The sequence below is a fragment of the Puntigrus tetrazona genome, chromosome 21 (assembly GCF_018831695.1).
Source record: "Puntigrus tetrazona isolate hp1 chromosome 21, ASM1883169v1, whole genome shotgun sequence".
NCBI lineage: Eukaryota > Metazoa > Chordata > Actinopteri > Cypriniformes > Cyprinidae > Puntigrus > Puntigrus tetrazona.
The window spans coordinates 737,839-761,315 of NC_056719.1; the positions used below are offsets into that span (position 1 = coordinate 737,839).

A 23,477-nucleotide genomic window follows, 5' to 3' on the forward strand; every position below is an offset into this window, starting at 1 on the left:
CGCTCCTCACAAGCACAGTCAGGACAGGTAGGGCAATGCAATTGAAATGTGGCCCAAAAAAAAAAAAATGTTTTTGCTAATTTATGATCCAAACTGTCCTTGAGCTTAACTAATAGTTTGCATGCTTTATTCAGGCTCCCAGTCATGAAATGGAGACCATTATTAATACGCAACAGGAGGTTTTGAGGAATCTTAATGAAATAAGGTAAGTTCCCAAGAAAAATATTGTTCTCCAATTCAAAATAAATGAAATAAATCATTTCCTCCTAAATACAAGTCACGCCCGATCTTGCGTTACACCTGTTCAAAGAAGAAAAGTGCATAATTAATAAATGCATATATGCATAATAAATATATATGCAATATATAGTTAGACGGCGCTTATTATAAGCAGATTTTATTTTCGCTTACTCCACAACAAATCCTTTTAAACATTAAACGGTATTTAAAAAAAGTATAAAACAAACATGCATTGTAGTAGCATTCGTTATTAATAACTTGCCTTCTAAATGCTAAGCCTAAACAAATTTATTTCAATTAAAAACTCCAAGCCAATAAAGCATTTTGCCAAATATAATCTCCGAGTGAACCAACTACTTGCGTGCCTTCGCAAAAGACTGAACAACAGCGCAAATTAGGTTTTATCTGTAAACTTCATGTTCGTTGTGTCTCCGCACAAAGATCTAAAGATGTTCACCGTTTAATCCAGATTAAACACATTTGTTTGTTATTCTGTTTTGACCCCTGTTAAGTCGGCATTGTGTTTTTGTTTTGTTAGCGGACAGTTGTTTGTTTTCTTCCAGGTGTTTTTGAAGCGAGGTGTGGACCGACAGGGATTAAAGCAACAAAGACTAAATCGAACAATAAGGCTTTAGGATTAGAAACCAAAATACAGCGTTTAAAACTCTTTAACTGTGCAAGGAGAGGATTAGCCCACAAAAGACTGTTTTTACAACTCTTTAACGTGCGCGTATCCGAACTATAATGATTGTTAAACCGATTTCTACAACACTTGGCAACCGGATTTAAGAGAGAGATTTGTTAGCAGCGGATGCGTTTAGATTAAGAGTGCGGTTGCAGAAGTGAGCATCGTTTAAAACTTTTAATAACCTAATTACGTCCTATATTCAGAATTTTACCGCAACATACATATTCTTATCTGTCTTTAACCCTTTGCACCATTATATCCATGTTGACAAGATGCCGTTTGTACGAATCTGTCAGTTTTTTGAACTATAAAAGCTTCACTATTTAGAGAATATGCAAATATCGTTACCCCTAATATTGCTGTTAGCAAAACACAATACAGCTGTCTTCGTCAGAACTGCAAAATTGAGGCCACGTGGTCGTCCTATTGTCAGAACGACATCGAAAAGATCCGTAATCTGCGTCGATTGTTCATTTAGGCTAATCCTATTTAAACAGCATTCGGTCCGCAACAAACAAATGCTCGGTTGATCGAATTCGTTTTATAGATTATGCACATTAAGATCTTGTCCTTTTTAATTTTTTTGATCTTAATTTCATTTTACTCATCTTGGCCCTATAAAATGACTTATCTTGGGCGAAAAAGCGCCTTCTTACATATAGGTCATTTGAAGTGGATAAAGATTACTGGGAGGGTTGCTTAATGTTCACTTTTTGCCTCAAGGGAGATTTATGTCTAATAATTTTTTTTTTTCTCCCGTAAGAAACAAATTTGATTTCGTTTAGGCTCCTTATGGGCCTCTGTTTGATGGATTATATGCGCATCTTTAAATATATCCATCATACACCAGCGGATACACGGTCTGCTTCTGATTGCTTTCTTGTCTTTGTAATTCCCCAAGGAGACTGTACTTATGACTTACCAATCGTTTTCATTTTCACCGTCCCCTCATATTTTAATCATCTTAGAATTTTGAAGACGATATCCAAAGAAATGGGGTTCAGGCACAGGATAATACCCGATCAGCCGAAAATGCAAGTAAAGCAGAGAAATTATCTTAAATTTGAAGATGTGTTTCTGATTAAAAGGTTAAACTGTACGCTGCTCTTTTTTTTAATATCCTGATCATAAATTAAAAACTATAAATAAACTATAGATATATAGTACTTCCAAGCGATGCATTTTAAATTAAATTAAAATAAAAATATATATATTTTCTAGATTGTTTGTTTATACCCACAACAGCTATAAATGAGTCACCTTTATTTATATATTTATTTATATATTTATTTATATATATATATATATATATATATATATATATATATATATATATATATATATATATATATATATATATATATATATATATATATATTCATGTGATTATTTATATAATATTCCATCTTTAATGACCATTTTAAGCACGCTGCTTATAGTCAAATGAAAGTGTCCCCCTCTGGAAAGCTGCGGCATGGCCTGAATGGGTATTTCTTAATCATCTGAAATATGTTTAAGAAAGGGACCATGTTTTTTAGGAAGATTAATTTAGCAATCATCGCTGCTTGAGCCGCGTGGTAATTTCATTTTTTCTATGAGGCTGAGGGATATATGGCCTTTTGGGAGAGTTAAGAGGAGGCTTAAAAGATTAGATCGGGACAATTCACTGTAATATTAAGATTTTCTTGGCCGAAGACCTTGGGCACAGCAGTCATTTGCCAGTGTAATCAGGGACACCGGCGTTTGCATGCAGTTCTGACATGATGCCACTAGAGGTGAGAGAGGCTCAGTCAGAGCGGAACAGGAAGCGTGTACATGGGGTTCGATTTGTTGCTTTTGTGCCAGTTCAGGAGATGCTTTAGTTGTTTTATAGGTTGATGTATAGGTATAACCATTTCGTTGGTGAATATTTGCGTCAAGGTTGTGAAAAACCGTAAAAAACCGTATTTCCAGTTTTGGAATGAACTGATGTTTTTTTTACGTGAGAAGTCATTTAATCTATTTCTATACATGAGCACTCAGATAGTTGAATTATGGTTTGAAGCGTATTTCTGAATGTTGTTTGTCAGACCGTTGCTTATTAGTCTATTAGTTCCGATGTTTTGTGTGTGATGCGCTTAAGTCTTAATACTTTACGCGACGATAGGAAATGCAAATCGTCTTTTTGCATGCTCATGTCTACAATAACGTCATGAAATCCAAAAAACACGAGCTTTGTCTTAGGAGTAAAGATCAGATATTCTAAGCTTAATGTTGTCTTATGCATTTCAAGCGTAGATTAAGTGTTGTGACACTCGGTCTCAGAGGAATTGATTGTTTGGTGAGATCCTCTTGTACGACACACTGTTCCCTCGTGTGTAAACAGACAGAAAACATCTGCATCTGGAAGCATCTGGCACGCAGAGGCTTTGAAAACGTTAACTCGTGTTCTCGAATAGCTGATAGCATTCTGCATGCCATCTGAATGATGAATGTTTTTGTAATGTTGTAATGTTGCGCTGTGGATTGCAGGAACTCATTGTCAGGCTCACTTAAGCAGCTGGCGACAGGACAGCAGCAGGGTAACGCAGGCGGACTCGGATCATATGAGACAGTCCAGCATTTCAATGACATCAAGGAGCATTTGCATGTCGTCAAGAGAAATATCGAACACATAATTCAGAAAAATGTGGTAAGTTCAAAATAGACTAGCATTTATGTCAAATATCTAATAGAGTCAAAATCAAAATGTAAAATGATAAACTTTTATTGTTTATTATTATAACTAAAACTTTGGTTATTTGATATCAAATAAACTTTAACGGAAAGGTAAAACAGAGTAATTATACTTGTTTCAGGTCAACCTTTCTAATTTTATTTTAAAGTGATGCTCTAAATTAGCCAAAACCTAATACTGTAGTAAATTTCGAAGGAAAATAAAAACAAAAATATCATAAGGCTAATTTGAAATTTTAAAAAAAAACTACTAAACACTAATTATTATTGAATTTTTTTAGGTTAATATTTAAATTATTTATTGTACAATATTGTTATTATATATGCTAGCACACAAATGTATTTATATGTAAATAAATTATTTTATATTGCAATACTTAATATATATTGTACTTTACATAGAAAGTAGAATCTCTTTATATAGAAATATTTTATATAGAATCTCTTAACTTTATGGTGTATGTGTCTCTCAAGCCCCTTTTGTCTGTCACCATCTTTAGAATCCTGCAGAGAAAGTGAAATGTCCTGAACTTCCTCCTTTACCCACCTGCCTCTCTACCACACACTTTTTGATCTTCATCGTCGTTCAATCCCTCATCTTCTTCGGCTACGTTATGTACAAGTGAGTGTATTTATTTATTTATTTTGACCATGTTCGAGCAAAGCTCTTTAAGTGGTATGTAAATGTTAAGAGATTTTCTGATGTCCTTTCTGATTGGGTGCTTCATTAAGCTTCAGCTGTTGGCTTCCTACAATGGTTTCCTCAGTTGTTTTGGTAGTTTCAGTGCTGGAATCTTTCCCAGTGTCTTTGATTCACTTTCTTTTTTTCTACTTCCAGGAGTCAACAGGAAGCTGCAGCTAAGAAGTTTTTTTGATGATTCATAGCTCTTGGTAAACACAGCAAAACATGTAAATTGTCGATTATGTTAATTTCCAGTTTGTTTGTTTGTTATTTTTTTTTGGTTGCAAACTGTAAATTATTATACTTGAAAACTGAAGTATTTTGTTTTGAGATTTTTTTTTTTTTTTTTTTTTTTAATTCTTGATTTTTAATTTGATCAGATTTGTACAGAGATGAGTGACTGCTCTTTTCCAAGTGTGTGTGGTATTTGCAATGGAAGATTCCTGAATATGATGTAATATATTCTTAAGAGATCTGACGTTATATTTACTGTTCAATGCTGGTCCGGGATTCATTTCATAAACTCAATCGCTGTACCAGTAATGTTCTGAACTGTGGTAAGAGGAAAAAAAAATTAATAGCAACAGGATCAAGTGTTTTAATGCTTTCCCTTTGGAAATAACTTTACAATAAGGCGGGGGGTTTTTTTCTGAAAGTGTTAAAGCTTTATTGTACTGTCAAAAGCAAGAACCTAAAGTTGTGAATGCCTATTTTGAATCTTTAAAAAAAGAAACAAAAATGTATTTCCTTCTCAAACAATTTACATAAAAAACAAATCAAACACTTTTTCTGTCTAGTTTTTATTATAGATAGATAGATAGATAGATAGATAGTGTATAGAGATAGATAGATAGATAGATAGTGTATAGAGATAGATAGATAGATAGATAGATAGTGTATAGAGATAGATAGATAGATAGATAGATAGATAGAGTATAGAGATAGATAGATAGTGTATAGAGAGAGATGTGTATAGAGATAGAGATATTTACAAAGATAAAATACATAAATTATTTATATAATATAATATTCATACATATCTATTTTGATATTTCGCTAAGTAGCATTCTTCTGGCTTGTAGATATTATCACGCTTTGCGTGAAGTTAACCTGTGTAAAAAAAAAATTCTTGAATGGATATAGAAAGGCACACATCTTTATAAAAGCTATAACAGCTGAAAATGCATATTAGAGCCAAAACCAAGCCCTGAAGGGAAAACAATGCCTGTAGAGCTCAAAGACAGGATTGCATCAAACAAACACATCTGAAGAAGCTCGTAGACTGCATTGTCTTTAATAGATGTTTGGAACGACCAGGACTCTTCTTCCGAACTGAGCAATTGATGGAGAAGGACGGACACACACACATCATGCAATTGTCAGCTCCCAGTGTGTAAATGAGTAGCAGAATTGCAGGTTTGAGCTCCTGGATGCAGATGTAACTCTGTCTGACAGGGCCGGCCTCATGCGGGGGATTATGTAAGAACCCCAGCCGTGAGCCATAGTGCTGCTCTATGGAAGCTTCTATGACCCGGGCCATCGTTAGGGATTAGATCAGAGACAGAGGGCTTTAACACACTTTCTCCACCTTAATTCAGCTCCAGTCATCACAAACGACTGATTGCATGTTGGTTTAAAAGATTCTGGTCAATAGAGAAAGAACAGAAGAGGTTGCAATCCAGAATGTTTTGAAAATACCTTTTATGATATAGGATAAATATATGGCAAACGTTAGAAATATCGCTCTTTTATTATCTCGTTTTTTTTATTTTCACTGTAGTCCTTTGGAATGAAAGAACAGTATAGTGACTGCAGTCCAGATATGTTCAAAAATACAGGTTGTTCAGTTCACGACAGGATTAATGTTTTATTGGAAATATTAGAAATGTAGCTGGTTCTGCGTAGCAAAAGAAAAATATTTGCAATCTCTGTGTTTTGAAAAATACAGGCTTTTCGGTTTGTGGTGGTGAAAGTGTTCAGATTATGATAGCATATGTATTTAATTGTTTCAAATGTAGCCATTTTATTTTATTTTTTTGTTTTTGGGCATGCATTTTTGTTTTGGGGCATACATTTCCACAAGAAATGTGGCGCTTTTTTTGTATTATGAAAGCATTGTTTAAGCATCCTGACCAGACCAGTTTTTGGGAAATGTTAAATGTGAATATTTGATTGGATGCAAGTTTTGTTAAGGGAAGCCTGGCTATTCTCTTCAATTCTATTCTAATCTATTCATCTGTACCAGTCTGCAGACAATCGATGATATTATTCCTGTTGCTACGCGTTTAATGTAGTGTAGCAAATTTAGTGCTTATTGTGCCACCATAACTTATCGTTTATGGTATTAAAATGTAATACGGTATTAATAATTAATTATACAAAGAAAGTTACCAAAATGATGATCTGAGTGATCGTTTGGATGCTACAGGCCGTCGGTGTCCTCCTTACAAGCGCCCGTTTGTGACATTAGAGTATTGTGCTGGGATACGCCGATGATTCTCAGCGCTGATAATCCACCAGCCGTTCCTTCCCTCTGTCTCCGTTCGCTCTCAATCACTGCTCTGGCTTGATTGTGTGCTCCCGCTCTCTCCCCAACCCCCTCCTGTTTTTTCAGGGGATTACACAGAGACATGTCGTGTACGTTTAGCACATCTGTCACTCCATCCCACCATGCTGTGCGATCAATCCAGCATGAGCTCCCTGGCCCTAACAGGAGATGCGGTTGTGAACCGTTTCGAATGGCCTCCTCTACATTTTGATTACCTAGTAACTTAAGGACACTTCAGTAGTTGCTCCCTTTTCAAGGCAGCCTTATTGTTACATGAGGTAAATTCAAATTTGAAGAACTTTGTCCACGACAATTCACTCATAATATGACCTTCCCTTCAGGAATAATAGTTTTCAGCATATTTGGGTTTCCAATGGACCCATAATTGAACAGTTGTGAGACTTTAATGATGTCCTTATCCCTGTAAGTGTCTTCACCTTGGATAGGCATTGTCAGCTTCAGTTTTTGTTTTAATAGTTTTTTGGCTGGACAATAGTAAAATACAATATAAATTGACCTGAGGTACTTGTCAACTGTGAATACCTTTTAGTAATTACATTGAGCTTTTTTTTTTTTTAACAAGGGTCATGGGAGAACCCTAGTTTATAGGTGCACTACCTTAAACTGGTTTAGGGTATTTTTACCGTTAGACAATCAGTGTCAGAGCTGTAAAGTTAAATAATCACCTCTCAAAAGATAATTGTTTTGTAGGACTGTGAAATGTGAGAGATGAAATTAATTAGACCTTTCTGTAATTACGTTGAGTTTTTACAAAGGTCATACGAAAACACAGATTTGTATGTACACCACTTTAGATTGTTTTCAGCTGTTTTCAACTTTTCAGTAATTGTTGAGCTTATTTGGGTACAAGGCTCATGGGAGTTCGAAGGATTGCAGATGCTTAGCGTGTGTTTGTAGCATGTATTGTACAAAGACTTGATGCTATTATGCTAACTGTTACATGCATTGGTAACGGTGCCTTGTTTGAGCTAGGCTAATGCCAACAAATTATGGATGTCCTGTGCTTAAAACAATACGCAGGACACCACATTCAGATATTTAAAGATGTTATTTACCTCAGCAAAACTTTTTTTAGGTTTTAAAGGAACATATTTACCTCACAAAATGAAAGCGCAAACATATACTTGGTCTGTTACCAATAAAATAAAACAAGACCTTGCTTTCAATAATTACATTAAGTTTGTTTAACCTACAAGGATTATGGGAGCACAAAACATTGTAGAGGCTTAGTCAGTGTTTTGGCTGTATGTGAATGTAATGCTACATGCTAATATGCTAAATGGTGAATTAATTAGCTGATAACTGAGATTCCTTGTGTAAAAAATACACTTCCAGTTACTGTTCTGATGTAAAAAAAAAATCGAATGGGTACCTCGGGCAGTCGTGTTTTCACTACAGGACAATCATGTGTTGTAACATTGTGTTAGAGCTTTAAAATTAAAAAGATGATATTGAGAATTTGTTCTCATCTTAGAAGATCATTGGTTTTAAACCAGTAAGACCAGCAATCTGTCACTTATTAAAAAAACAACTGCATATGCTGGTTAGGTATGCTTTGAGGCTGGGGTGCTGGATTGAGTTGGTCCTTTGCTTGTTTAAGACGGTCTTTTGCTGGCCTTGATCTGTCCGGACCAGGACATGACCAGCTAATGACCAGCTTGAACCAGCTCAAAAACATACCTATCCAGCATGTGCTGTTTTTTTTTCCAATATGGTGGTTCTACAATAATCTATGGTTGCTATGGTTAAACCAAGGTAACCACAAATTAACCATTTACACTAATGTTTGCAAATAAGGGTGATGTATGAAATCGTAGCTCCTGATCATTATCGTTGCAGCTTGTGGCTTGTAATCCTGTAGCTGTGCTTTCGCTCACAATGGGTATAAATGGAAAACCTTTCTGTAGACCTTGCAGTAATTACTTTCAGTTTATGCTGCTCTGTGTGTGAACGTTATGATACATGCTTTGATATTTGGCAGGTTTAAGATGTGGAGGTTCTCTCATTTTAGCTGGCTAACAAGCTGGTCAAGTTGAAGTTGTTAGCTAGTTAAAATTGACCAGCTAAATCAGCCAAACACCATCTTTGCCAGGCGAGAAGAACATCTAGACCACCAGTTTGGTCCCATTGGAAGTCGAACTAACTTTTTTAAACCACCAGAGAGCCCTGGTAAGTTAGTATTGTAACCACTATCTGTTTTTTTTTTTCAGTTTTCTCAACAAGAATTAAATAACTGCAGGAGCATCACCTGTTTGCAGGTAAGTACAGTGTTCTTCTTCATCGGTGGGACACACAAACAGGTTTGTAATCCCTTATCTTTGCTTCTCTTGGCTCACAAGGGGTATTAATGGAAAATCGGTTACCGGTTGGTTGCGATTCATTGGTCAGTCCTTCATTAAGTAATGTGATTAGCAGTCAGTGGGAGGATGCAACAAACATGACGTCAACAGAGCCTGCCCTAATCTGCAAAACACAGATTTCATAGTTTTCAAGTTTTCTCCTACTATTTTTCCTCTAGTTAAAGCTTTTGATTGATAAATGCATTGAGTTCTTTCACTTTTATAGCGTGGAAAAGGGAAAGCCACAGCCATCTGCCTCTCAGTGTGGATGGCCGCATCTTAATCCAGATTATGGCTGCAGCATAAAGGTTTTTTTTTTCTTTTTTCTGGCCGCCATTACCAGTCAACAGTGCGCCCTTGATAACAGACAGGCAGGTCGGTTAGCCTAGCTCCAATTATACCACCAGCAATCCATCCGAGGGACTTCTCTGGACTTTCACCGAAAGATACCAGGAAATCGCAACTCGACGTCAAGCTTGAGAATCCAGCGGGGTAAAAAATAATGGCATTTCTAATCAAAAGTATGGTGGGGAACCCACTGAAAGGAATGGGATTCGGTGGAGGAGAGGAAAAGGCTGAGGAGGAGACCCCCAAGGACCCTGCAGCGGCTGCCGGTATGACTAGAGAAGAATATGAGGAGTACCAGAAACAACTAGTGGAGGAGAAGTAAGTAAAGTTTGGGCCCCTCAGGCCCTATTTGTGCACACAGTACATACTTTTAATGACCTTGACAAAGTAATTAAAGAATCTTGCATATGCCGTCATGCATATTAGGATCTGTATTTATCTTTAAATTAATGCATTATTAATCTCAATTCATAGCACTTAGGTTCTGTATCCTTTTGCATCTTCCACCTTTAAAGCTGATGATGCATTTAAAAAAAATGTTGAAATGTTGCAATACAAATAAAACCTGCATTGATGTCTGTTGCAAAGGAAGCTGCAGAGATTATCAGAGCAAGAACATGATGTACGCTTAATCGTAATGGGATCTGATATTCCTTATGAATAAAGTATTGGCGCAAAAAAGATGATAATGTCAGTGATTAAAGATGAACAGACTCCATGTTGGTATCAGAAAGTAAGCGTCAGGTGCTAGCTGCTAATCAGTCCTAAGAGCAGAGCTTAGCGCGGGTTATCCTGGCCTTGTTGATCTGGATAATGCTATTTTTAGAAGCAATCATGGTAGAGAGTGAATAATAAAAGCATTGGAAAATGTTAGACCTCTGCCTATATAAAATATGAAATGTATTTATTTCCAAGTCACGGCTGCCAGCCATTTTCTTTTTTCTGATATTTATTCACGACAAATTTATAAATTCCTGCAGTGTAACAACAGTGGTCTAATAATAAAAAAAAAGTCTTATAAACACATTCACAATGTTTATAATTCAGTGTTGCTTAAAAACAGTGGGCATGATTACATAACCAGATTAGCATATGAAATAATACTGATCGTTCATGGTCATAAAATCTTTTGCATATATCCTAAAAAGTGTACGCAAACTAAAATACGTTTTTAACAATAAAAAAAAGATGTATACGATATTGTTTATTCATGTTCAAAAGAGATAAGATAACAACTCGCATCAGCAGGCTCACTTAAGTAGAATTATGCCTAGGTTAGAAACAGATGATTCCTACAGTAAACATACATGTCTGTTGTGAGATTACATCTAAACATCTGAAGATCTTTGTGTCGCTGCAGATCAAACATCCACAGGGTTTTATTATTTAGGTAAACTAGCTAAGAGCTTTGCTTATAAGTATAGCCATAGCGCTGCCTGAACAATTCTAGAAGCATCCCGAAGCTCTTTATCTGGAATTAAGCTGTAGTGCTAAACCCCCGGAGGTTATTTTATTTTCATGCTACGATGTTTTGTCACGCATGGATTTTCCACTGAATTCTACATGTCTGTTTTTTTTTTTTTTTTTACATGGAGACCCCAGATTTGCATCCACCGTATTACATGGGTTGTTGTATGTTTTTTCTAAAGCTAGATTAACACGCTGTATGTTTCTTAGCGCGTGATAATGTGTTGTCAAAACATTTGTGATCCGCAGAATGGAAAGAGATGCAGACTTCTTGCACAAGAAAGCGGAGAGGGCCACTCTGAGGGTTTGTCTGCGAGAAAAATACAGACTTCCCAAAGTAAGAGCCATTTTGCCACATCCTCCCTTCTCAAATACGAAAAAGAGAAGTGTTCTTCAGTATTTATAGTAGCAGTGTTTAAATATATAAAACCATTCGAGTTTGGGGTCTGTATTTATAAGTCTCCCATGCTCATGAAGCCTGCGTATTAATCAGAAAATAAGTACACAAATAGCAAAAACAAAAAATGCAACTGTACTACTATTTTCTATTGTAATTTAAACCGATGAAGCCATTATTCCAGCCTTTAGTGATCTTTTAATATTAAAATAATTAGTTGAAACCATCTCTATGCATGTGGCTCCCACACGCACACCTATATATTACTTACAAATGCATTTTCTTCCATACGGATGTTTTGTTTGGCTTTGAGTTCTTGGCACTTCTGATAAATAAGATAACCAGATTAAGAGAGTGAACTGAGGTCTGCGCAAGCCTCCAACCATTATTGGCTTTCCTCAACATCTGTTCCTCTTTTTACAGCTTCATTCTCTCTCTCTCTCTTAAATCCTTAACGCAATAATGCAAAAGACTAACATAATTAATTGGCCGGGAAAGTGTCAAAGCTGGTCGGAAGTAACTAAATGCACCGACGATCCACATTGTGTTTAGCGTGTATGAACTTTGGTGCGTGTTTACCCCTCAGAGCGAGCAGGACGATAACATGATCCAGATGGCTGGAGATGACGTGGACGTTCCCGAGGAGCTGCTGAAGATGGTGGATGAGGATGCCACGGAGGAGGAGGAGAAGGACTCCATCCTGGGGCAGATGCAGAACTTACAGAACATGGACATGGATCAGATAAAAGAGAAAGCCAGTGCTACGCTGACGGAGATGAAGTCCAAGGCCGAGGAGAAGTGTTCCGTCATGTAGAGGTTTAGCAAATTCACACCTGAATGCAAACCAGGTCGGGTTTTTGAAACGGTTTGGATACAAAAACCAGGTCGGGTTTTTGAAATACAGTACTTTTTTGACATGTCTTTAAATTAAATTGAATTTGAAGGCATGCCAGAGGAAGTTCTACAAGAAAAAAAAAAAGCTGCAAGATTCTGGCTCTAGATCAGCTTTTCAGCTTCTCTTGCTTGGCTCCCAATTTCTCCGTAGGACTTTTTCTATCGTATTTGTTGTTTGAATGAACGATGTTGTAGTCTATTTCCTCCTCTTCGTTTTTTTTTTTGTTGTCGCAATATTACCTGTAAATATATCTAACAAACATCTAACTTGAACCTGAGGCGGAGAAGCTATGTTTAAATCCCCCTCCTGCTTTTTTGCACAAGGGATGAGATGAATGTTATTCTGTTATTTCTTGTTCATCGGCACGTATGATGTTGTAATGCTCGTTAGGATTCTTTATGTATTAAGTTTTTATGTGAGGTAAATAGGCATGAATCGGATTGTAAACAGATTAAACGCACGAATAAAACAGTCGATTAAAAAACTGAGTCTGCCTTGCATTTGTCATCAAAATATCATTTGTCTGTTGGAGAATGTTTTATGCCATGTGGCTTCATATTTACGAGAAAACAACTAAATCCGGTGAAAAGGCTCTGAAAAACAGTTTGTTTAGCTACTCAAATAAAAATGTTACTAATATTAAATTAATCTCAGTTCGTGTTTATTGAAAAAAAAAAAGGTTTTGCACTTTTAAAGATTACCTGTTAATAGGATCATCAGGTCTGAGACGATTTAAATGCCTTACTTGTGTCTTCACATTATGTGTCCTCAAATTATTTCATTTTTATTTATTTGTTTGTTTAATTTAGTTGTATTTATGCTACACGGAAACCAAAAAGGTCATTTAAAAAAACTAAGGTACAAAAAGTGCAATAATATAATAATAATATTGTAATAATAATATTACAATAATGATATATATATATATATATATATATATATATATATATATATATATATATATATATATATATATATATATAAACGGATGCAATCAATGAATGCATGAATTAAAAATAGTCAAATAGTACATTTTAAAGCCTTTATCGACACTTTTAATACTTTGCGGTGTGTTTTTGGTTTTCGAGTATGTGTGTGTGTGTGTGTATCTTTGAATAAATCTGGAAATACCAACATTATCTGTTGTAATTAGGGAAAAGCCAAGCGGTTGAAAGGATTTGCGTTGTTTTGGATCGAGGGGGGAAAGTGTGTAATCCCCTCAAACCAGCGTGTGTCCTGAGGATTATCAGACTGCTGTCAATCTTTGTTCGGAGCTAATTACACGTATCCATTCAATATTGAGGAAGTTTGCGAATTCTTCCAATTAACTGCACCTCAATTGCGGGCTAGCTCTCAGGGGTCGCGCGCTTGCCGCTCGAGATCGTGTTTTGTTCATGTAACAAAATCTCCTAATGGCCGAAACCACTCCAAGCTCGAAGTGTAGGCCTAAAGTAGTCCTTGGTGCTGTTTTATCGTTTTTAAACTTGTAATTAGTTAGTTAGGAAGCTTAAATGTTTGACCACCAAAACGTACGATCATTTGATTCTGCCGACGTACTAGTTTTTTTTACTAGCTGTTTCGTTAATAGGCCTGCGTTTAATTGACTTAATTTCAATTGTTTTGTTTTTTTTGGTTTTGTTTGTTTTTTGTGGTTCACATTTAAATTTGTAAACGTATAAATTAAAAATGCAAATTTATTTTTTACTTTATTTAGATTTATTTATTTCTCTATAGCCTAGTTTAGAAGACGAGAAGACGGCATTGTTGTTGTTTTTACAACGTTTACTTACAACCCTTTTTTTTTTTTTTTACAGACATTTTGTCCGTAATTCAACGTTAATTCTATTTAATTGTTTTTAGCGACGCGCTGCGTTTCAGACTTTGATGTAATATTTCTATATTTAATATTAATATTTCTATATTTAGTCGCGACGAATGCGAACATTAGAAAAATCTACAACCTAAACCGCGTAAAATAATTTCAAGAGTAGGCTAGTACTATATTTCGTTGAAAGCTTTTTGTTTCTACAGCCAATTGAATTAAACCAAACAGAAATAGATGTCGGCCACTCTCTCAACCGTGGCAAATGTAGCCATAAATGCCGTTAATTATTATATAATTCATTTATTTTATTTTATTTTTTATTACTATTGTTTTTTTTCTTATTTCCAAACATATACGTTAAGCGATACCGCCTAAATTTCACCCTAATTTAGCCATTTCAGACAGTTCTAGAAACTTAATTTGTTGTATTCAATTCATTTATTTATTATTTTTCTTACTTTTACTTTTCGCATAACTATGTTTGACGCATTCGCGCGTACAGAGATCTCGATCTGTCTCTGCCCGGAAGACGCGGCTAATCCCAGTCCCTCTTATTCCAAAGGCCGTCGTGATCAAGACATCTGGAGCGGGAAAAGATGATTTAAGATTTATGTAAGGCGGTTTATAAAGCTGCCATTATGCCCACAAGGATTTCTGGGAGGAGTTATAAACTCTCTGGACAATTGCTGCGTCCCTCACTCCGGCCAATCTGACGTTTCTTGACGTGTCGAAGGGGATGTCACTCGCACAATAGAGTCCCGATCGAGGGGGACCCATATAAGGCCCCTGGGGGTCACTGCATCCTCAGTGCGAGCGGGAACACTACTGGAGAAAGTCGCTTCAGCTGGGACAGCCTGGACTATTGGAAAGAGACGGACGGAATCTTTAGTGCTTTCTTTTTTTTGTCCTGAAGCCAGTCGTTCGATGAGGCTCGTTGGATCTCGGTCCCAAGACATGGAAGAGCATCTCTCCCCATCCGCGCGCTCGGCTCGCAGTCCCGGGTCCCAAACGAGGATCCACAGCATTGAATCCATATTAGGATTTAAAGGAGAGAACCTCTTCCACCCGGCGTTTTCTTACGGATCTGGGAAGACGGTCAAAGACGCCGAGCATTTGTCTTCCCCCAAAAAGGATTCCAGTAACTCCAAAAACTTTGATGGTGAGTTCAAAGCCTCGCAAGGTAGTTTAAAACTGCGGCATTTTTTTGCGAAATATAATTTTTTTAGGTCGTGTATGAATATCTACAGGTGCATAGACATTGCAGATGCATAAATCTAAATGAAAGCGAAGTTTTTAATTAAATAAAAAAAAAAAATACTAAAAAAGGAATACTAAAAGTGTTACATTTTTGAAAGGAAATCTAAAGTATAGGCTAATAAAATAATAATTCAATATGACGACGACAAAATATACGATGCCGTTAGATATGAGCTATGGAAAAAAAATGTTTTAAAAAAGGAAAATATTTTTAATACGCGCAGGCCTAAGTGAAACTGCGTTTAAATATGAGCGCGCGACACGCTCTCAAGAAAAACTCCGCGTGATTTTTCCACAGGTGTCTGCAGGTCCGCCGTCATGGTCAGTCCGGATCTGCCGGACGATGCCGGCAAGTTGTCGGACGATGAAAATCCCAAGAAAAAGCACCGGCGAAACCGGACCACGTTCACCACCTTCCAGCTGCACGAGCTCGAGAGAGCGTTTGAGAAGTCGCACTATCCTGACGTGTACAGCAGAGAGGAGCTGGCGCTCAAGGTCAACCTGCCGGAGGTCCGCGTGCAGGTGAGCGCAGACGAGTCAACCGCAAGTACTTCTAGCACGCGTTCAACGAAAGAACTTTGTAAATATAGTTTTGTAAATAATAATAATAATAGCAACAATAAAATAGTAGACTAAAACTAAATGCATTGTATAATAACAAAATGTAATTACGAATAGCAAAAACTTATTTTCTTTTGAGTGAATATAAAAATATATCTTGTATTCCTTTCATGGACAAATGTGAGAGATTTCACAACAGACTACCTTTTTTGTGTACCATGTAAAATGCAGCCTCCTTCTTCTTTTTGGTTTTGTTCAGATTTTAAATATTACAAAGCCATTTTAGTGACAGCTAATAAAATTGGCAAATTGTTTTCAAATACGTGATCGTTATGTGTGTAGCAAATTAAGATTTGAGACTTATAAGTAGGTGGAAAAAAAATCATTTAATCTAATATTGTAATATTGCATTACATATATGGAAGAAGTCATAAAAGTATAACAAGCATAAACATAATCATATATTGACATTTTTTGCAAGGGTTTTTCTGAGCTGAGCGATTGAACTTTTTTGCAAATGTGTTTGAAAGGCTTTGTGAATTAATAACTTATAACATTGTAATATATTACTAAAAATGCATTTAAAAAATAATATAAATTAAACTTACATCTACATATATCGACTTTTTCACCAGTGCATTTGAAGGGTTTTTGCAAACCTTTGACCTTTTTTACAAGTTTATTTGAAACGTTTAGTGAAATATTAATTTCTAATATTGTTATATAGATAGATAGATATATTACTTGTAATATATTTTTAAAAAAATAATGCAATAAAAAAATGTAATCTTAAACTTATATCTACATATATCGACTTTTTCACCAGTGTATTTAAAGGGTTATTGGAAATATTTGACCTTTTTTAATTAATTTGAAAGGTTTAGTGAATTATTAATTTCTAATATTGTGATAGATAGATAGATAGATAGATAGATAGATAACTTGTAATATATTTTAAAAAAATAATACAATACAAAAAATGTAATCTTAAACTTATATCTACATATTTAATCTTTTCCACCAGGTTTTTGCAAACATTTGACCTTTTTTTGCAAGTTTATTTGGAAGGTTTTGTCTAACTACATTAGATCTGCGCTCGTCTATATCTTCTGCACTACAAACTAAACCCCAATGTCGAATTCCAGGTTTGGTTCCAAAACCGGCGTGCGAAGTGGCGGCGTCAGGAGAAGCTGGAGGTGAGCTCCATCAAGCTGCAGGAGTCCTCCCTGCTTTCCATCCCCAGATCGGGGCCGCTGTCCCTGCCGTTAGAGCCCTGGCTTACCGGACCCATCACCTCCTCCGGCTCTCCCCTGCAGTCTCTGCCCAGCTTCATCACCCCTCAGCAGGGAGTACCGGCCAGCTACACCCCTCCGCAGTTCCTCAGCTCATCCGCGCTCAACCACCCCCTGCCCCACATAGGAGCGGTGTGCCCCCCTCCGCCTGTGTATCAGTGCTCGGGCTTTATGGATAAATTTACACTAGAAGAAGCAGACCCGCGAAACACGAGCATCGCCTCGCTAAGAATGAAAGCGAAGGAACACATCCAGTCTATAGGGAAGACGTGGTAGGCCCAGGAGGACTCGTTTACCTTTCTAAATCAGACTCTGTTTGAAGAAAAGCGGTCCAGAAAACTCCAAGAGTTGTTCGCTGCGGGTGACAGGCTTTGTGAAACAAATTCACTGTATATTACTATCTTTTTCGTCCGTTCAATAAAGTATCCTCGCTAATTCAAACACTCCACCAGACCTAATACAACGCTTTTACGGCAAAAAAACATTTAAATCATTTAAAAAGCGAAATAAAAAGTTTTTGTGTACGTGTGTGTACTGTTACGTATGCATTAATACACACGCATCGCATATTTTTAAGGAAAATATTTTATGTTTATATTTTGAATATTGGCCTATATTTAATATAAATATTTTCAAAATATATACTTTGTTGGGTGTGTCTCTATAAATATACACAGTACACAGACATTCGCAAAAACTTTTAATTAATTGTTGCCCAGCACTAAAAAAAAAACTGCATTTGTAAATGTATGCATTTAAATTCATTTTGATCATATTTGTCCTATTTAAAATCCTCGTCTAGCCTTTAAAATACCATTCAGTGCTGGCAAAAAGGTGTTGTACGACGCAGATGATCACTTTCCATGACATTTTGTTCTACGCTTTCACATTGTACAGATTACTTTTGTATTTTATAATAAAAACACGTTTAGAAAAATGCCTTTCTCTGATAGTTCTTATGCGTATTTACAGATGAGATTATCACCGTTTATGACTAAATATTATGTTCGTAAGGTAAAGCTCCTGAACTTAACCACACACATATTCCTCCATTTTTGTTATCATTTATAAAATGTAAAAAATATATTTTATATAGCCTATTATTTATTTCAGTAGGACTGTGCTACAAACTTCCGTTATATTTTTAAGATATCAAATTTTTTTTTTTTTTTAATTTTTAATTTTTTTAAATTCAATTTCTAATGAACACCTTCAGTATTTGAGAAATCAAATTTTTTTTAAATATTACTTAAAATTCTCCGCGATTATGTCGCCATCTAGCGGTTGCATTTGGAGCATCACCCTCTGATAATAACCAACAAATTTTATAGATTGTTTTTGCAATCTATAAAATGTACATTTTATCTATCCCTAAACGAAACTAAATCTGACGTTATTAAAAACTAAGAATAAAAAAAAAAAATTACAAAGCCAAGCCAAATATATGTCTTTGTGTCAACTTTTTAATTTATTCTTTGCACAAACAAATAAACAACAATTTTATAAAGAGAATTATATTTCTCCGCACAATGTAAAATAAGACCCGTAAACCTTCAAAACAAAAAAAAAGTTTTAAAATCCATCAGGAGATGAAATATCATCAGATTATGTAAATGTCCCTAATTGCTCCAAATAGTTGTTTGCGTTAAACAGGACCCGCGCCAAACCCATCAGCTCATACCCCCGTGAACACACGGCTGTCATCAAAGCCATTTGTTCGGCAACTTTATCAGTGATGCAATTAGATTGAGACCGAAGGAGGGCCACATTTCTATTAATGGTCGTTCGTGTGTGACAAATGAGGAAAAGATGAGCTTATACGAATGAAAGTGGCTACAGTTGACGTCTTTCATTGTTAGAAACATCAGTGTGTATAATTGGAGCCATTATCGTGCGCGGACAGCCGGACCGTCAACAATTTCCTGCCAGTCGTCAGAGACAATGTAGAGGATGTGATTTAGTTATTCAGACGGTCATTAGTGTGCGGTGAAGGGTCTTCCTGTCACCTGCGCGCCTTTGTTAAGCGACTGCTTGACTAATAAGCAAGTTATGGTCAGCCACCTCAAGAGATCGATCATAACCTGTAACGCGTGCTTGCAGAACGAGACGGGGTGTCTTTTTGGGGCGTCTTTTTCTAGCCAGGACACGTCAGATGATACGCAAGCAAGCAGACTGTTGTTTTTATTAAGTTAAAGTTTATTAAATATTAATCCATTAAACTGTGAATACAACGGTTACCATGGTCTCGGGTTATCAAGAAGATGAATTCATTTATAAAACAGTACCATAAAATATGCAGAACGATGACACTCGGTTTACGCGTGTTTGTTTGTAGAGATATTGACGTACAAAAATATAACATGCTGATTTATGTGCCGTTGAATAAAGAGGTTCGTATTCGATGAAGACAGTTGTCGAGAGAGCTTCAAACCACAAGTCTTTTGTCCCTTAGGTCCTCAGCTTTCATTGTCATCCTGCATTAATAAAGACCGTAGCAAGACATCCTGTATATGAAACATAATAAAAAGAAATATTAATACGTGAGAATCAAAGAAAACAGACCTTGAATAAAACATGGATCATCATTAGCTAACGAAAACTAGTACACTTAACCAAAACTAAAACCATTAATTGTTGTCATTTAAATAAATGAAACTTTCATTTGAATAAAATTATATATAAATGATGTATGAAATGTAACTTATGTACAAATTTTTATTCATTTTCATTTATTTAATTTTCATATATATATATATATATATATATATATATATATATATATATATATATATATATATATACATATATATATATATATATATTTATATATACATATATATATACATATATATATATTTATATATACATATATATATATATATATATATATATATATATATATATATATATATATATATATATATATATATATATATATGTGTGTGTGTGTGTGTGTGTGTATACATCTGCAAATAAAAAATATTAATAGGCTACAACATTATAACAGTATCTCAAGGATACTAAAATGAGGTCAAAAGGTCATACAAAAGGTCTGGTCAACAGTGATTCTTTATTTGCCCAAAAATGAAAAAAAAATTATTACAAACATTGCAGAACAGCTTTGGAGATCAAAAAATGGATCAGAGCCCTTCAAAAGCATCTTACATACATTTCTGCATTAACATAACGATCATGTTCTCTTACCAGTTTGACTTGTCTCTCTCTCTCATGACCTTCCTCCCACTGACGTCTCTCTTCCAGCATCCGCTGGAGCAGTTTATGAGCATCACCGTCCTCTGTGCCCTCCAGCATGCTCTCCGGTGCCGTCCGTCCTCTCACGAGCGCATGCAGGAGCGGAAGCAGCAGATGTTTGTTGTATCTTTCCAGCTGCAGATCCTGATCTCGAGTCGTCACAGACGTCTCCGGGTCACCCGGTCTGTCCTGCTCATCTGTGCTTTTCTTGCCCATCAAATGCCCTAAAAAAATATAGGTCATTGTGGACTGAATGTTGCTCCTTTTTAAAGTGAAACGAATACTTTTAACACAATTCTGATATAGACAGGATGACATCTCCACACTTAAATGAGCAAACAAAGTCGCAGCAGTGCATTGTTTAGATCAACCTAAACAAGAAAAAGCTTTACATTAGCATTCAAACAGATACTAAGTCCAGTCTGGTGTTAATGTGCAAACAAAATGCAATAATCCATAATTCCTTCTATTCGCCATGTGACAAGCAATGCTTTATAGCCGAACTCATATATTCATATACTCATATACTCATATATATTTGCCTGATTTTCCATTTATTAACAAATTTCTTCATTAAAACACACAAAAAGCCGCTCGTAGCCTATTCTTACCCAATTAAGACATGGTTGCTTATTACACCATACTTTCCTCTTTTGACTTAAAGCTTAAGTGACACTTGAGAGTCTTGCAATCACTTCAGATACATACTTAATTGACCTTAGCCTACTCAATAAACCACAGGCACATTTAACTGCTGGCCTTATTGATTCCAATTGCTGTATATTACTAAAAAGTTTATTTTAATGGCTCACAGCCCCTTAGGTTCAGCAACAAAACCTCATTTTCCTCTGGAGATCTAGATGCTACGTTACAGGTTCTTTGCAGCATTTTGGCAAATTCACAAACCAATTTATTTATTTATTTATTTTTACATTTTTCTTTTATTACTTGTTCATGCCGTAGCTACTACGTATTAAAACGTAGAAAATAAATTTCATTCGTCAACAAGTTTGACAAACCTAAATCGTCAGCCTTCGTTATCTTTATTTTTATGCTTATTTAAAAATAAATAAAAAATAAATAAATAAATAAAAATAAATGAAAAGCATGCAGACTTTTAAATGTATAATAATAATAATAATAAATAATAATAATATTAATAATAATTACACTGCTTTAAAATGATAATAATAGTAAATAAATGTATATTTATAAGTGTATGTTTATAAATATTTATAATTACTAAATTAGACAAAATATATGATTTCCCTCACCGACAGCCCAGTGGTTCCCGCGCGGATAAACTTTTCCAATTGGTTGCGCGTCTGACGCGTAAACATCGCAAAGCACGACGAGCAGAAAGATGGAAACGACCAATCTGTATCTCCATGCGAGGCACATAGCGAGTCCCTTCGGCTTCTTTGATCAGTACCCCTGCGATCGCTCGTGCAGTTATCGCCGGCGGAGGCCCGTGTAACGCCGCGTGTGGATAATCGCTTCATTTATATACTCCCGTGACGACGACCACTTAGAAAGTGAAAGAAAATGACGCGATAAGTTGGTGGGCTGTCGTGCCGATGCCTGGATGACTCGTGTGGGGTGGTACGCTCAAAGTTGAAAGCCCCCTCCCAGGGGTTCCGCGTCAGTATCTCGGTAGGTTAGGCTACTTGACATAAAAACACAGAATGTCATGTTGAGCTAACCTGTCATTATCTCAGCCACGGGCTATTGTGTTTCCCCAAGACAGATTCAATGTGAAATGTCATCAGTATTTCATTAGATGCGGGGTAAAAATAGCTTGTAATGGCTTCTTATTGTTTTCTCATGCAGTTGGTGCGATGGAGCCCGTGTCATTAAACAATTGGGATGAAAACACAGAAAAAGGTCTCTGATTTAAAATAGTCCATGGCCCAAGTAATGCTTTAAACCGATTTAAAGCCAGCCAAAAGACTAGCTATTATTTTATTAATTTTTTTTTAACCTATTTATATTATAATGCAAAGATATTATAGGGTTGGTTCTCCAGAAATATGACATGCTGTGCGTTAATAACAATTATTATGGTAGTTCAAACTATTACGATTAATTGCGTCCAAAATGAGTTTGCATGATATATGTGTACTGTGTATATTTATTATATATAAATACACATGCATGTGTATATTTCATAAAAATATCACATTTGGTTTATTATTATTTTTAGGATTTCTATAAAAAAAGCTAAACATTTAAACCAAAAGTTAGTTAATGGCAAACAAAAAAGGTGATTTTTTTTTTCTTCTGAGGTTTTTATTTTGTCATGCATATAGAGTTTTATTGCTGTATGTTTACTGTATAAATGATTATTTATTATATTTATTTATTTATTTGTTTATTAGATTGCTTGTTTGAATTTTTATGCCAGTTATATAAAATACATAGCTTGTATATAGATTAAGCAAAAGCTTGAAACATATGTTTGAAGAAGAAGAAGATACAATAAACTCTGTCCAACAGTTTAAAATGCTGGGTGAAGATGTATAAGATGTGAGAAAAAATAATGTTTTTTCAGGACGATTTTACAAAGCGGATGAAATTGCTTGCCACTCATCCCTGAGATCAGCCGTTTCACATCTCGCCCGGCAAACAATGGCAGAATGGAAGTTCCCGCAAAGCCTGTAAACAAACAAGCGCCGTGCCATAAAAACAGAACAAAAAAAAAAGCCTCGATAAAATTTAAATAGTTTTAATTACATGGTAAACAGCTCATTCAGTGGCACTGGAGGAAAACAACATCCCTGGAAACCTTTGAAAAGCTTGTATTGTTCTGTAAATCGGAAAGAACAGATGGGCTTTGATGCTTGTGGTCTTACCTGGATGGAAAAATCAACAAGTGAACAATGCGTGCATGAAGATTAAGCGATATGTGAGGTTTTCTGTGAATTTCTGTAATGACTATACATGAGGTATC

At 35.7% G+C, this 23,477-nt stretch overlaps 4 protein-coding genes across 4 annotated transcripts in view; 3 read left to right on the plus strand and 1 right to left on the minus strand.

The window, feature by feature from the left end:
- Positions 1-5,108, plus strand: part of lman1 (lectin, mannose-binding, 1) — a 12,155-nt gene extending 7,047 nt beyond the window's left edge. The window contains exons 9-13 of the mRNA XM_043222081.1: positions 1-27; positions 135-205; positions 3,440-3,599; positions 4,144-4,265; positions 4,482-5,108. The exon at positions 1-27 is cut by the window's left edge and continues 161 nt beyond it. Of these exons, the coding sequence (XP_043078016.1) occupies positions 1-27; positions 135-205; positions 3,440-3,599; positions 4,144-4,265; positions 4,482-4,518 (417 nt within the window). The 3' untranslated portion in view covers positions 4,519-5,108. The remainder of the gene's footprint in view (positions 28-134; positions 206-3,439; positions 3,600-4,143; positions 4,266-4,481) is intronic.
- A 3,295-nt stretch (positions 5,109-8,403) lies between these two features.
- Positions 8,404-12,806, plus strand: cplx4a (complexin 4a). Its single transcript, XM_043221828.1, has 3 exons — positions 8,404-9,899; positions 11,298-11,385; positions 12,032-12,806. Exons 1-3 carry the CDS (start codon positions 9,736-9,738, stop codon positions 12,257-12,259), a joined length of 480 nt encoding a protein of 159 aa, XP_043077763.1. The 5' UTR covers positions 8,404-9,735; the 3' UTR covers positions 12,260-12,806.
- Positions 12,807-14,981: 2,175 nt separating this feature from the next.
- On the plus strand, positions 14,982-17,814 carry rx3 (retinal homeobox gene 3). The gene is made up of 3 exons (XM_043221955.1): positions 14,982-15,324; positions 15,721-15,944; positions 17,129-17,814. Exons 1-3 carry the CDS (start codon positions 15,090-15,092, stop codon positions 17,549-17,551), a joined length of 882 nt encoding a protein of 293 aa, XP_043077890.1. The 5' UTR covers positions 14,982-15,089; the 3' UTR covers positions 17,552-17,814.
- Positions 17,815-18,740: 926 nt separating this feature from the next.
- LOC122326757 (gastrin-releasing peptide) lies at positions 18,741-22,109 on the minus strand. The gene is made up of 3 exons (XM_043221895.1): positions 21,802-22,109; positions 20,480-20,751; positions 18,741-19,779 (listed from the first exon to the last, which is right to left on the minus strand). The coding sequence occupies exons 1-3, from the start codon at positions 21,926-21,928 to the stop codon at positions 19,732-19,734; spliced, it is 447 nt and encodes a 148-aa protein (XP_043077830.1). The 5' UTR covers positions 21,929-22,109; the 3' UTR covers positions 18,741-19,731.
- Positions 22,110-23,477: the final 1,368 nt, after the last annotated feature.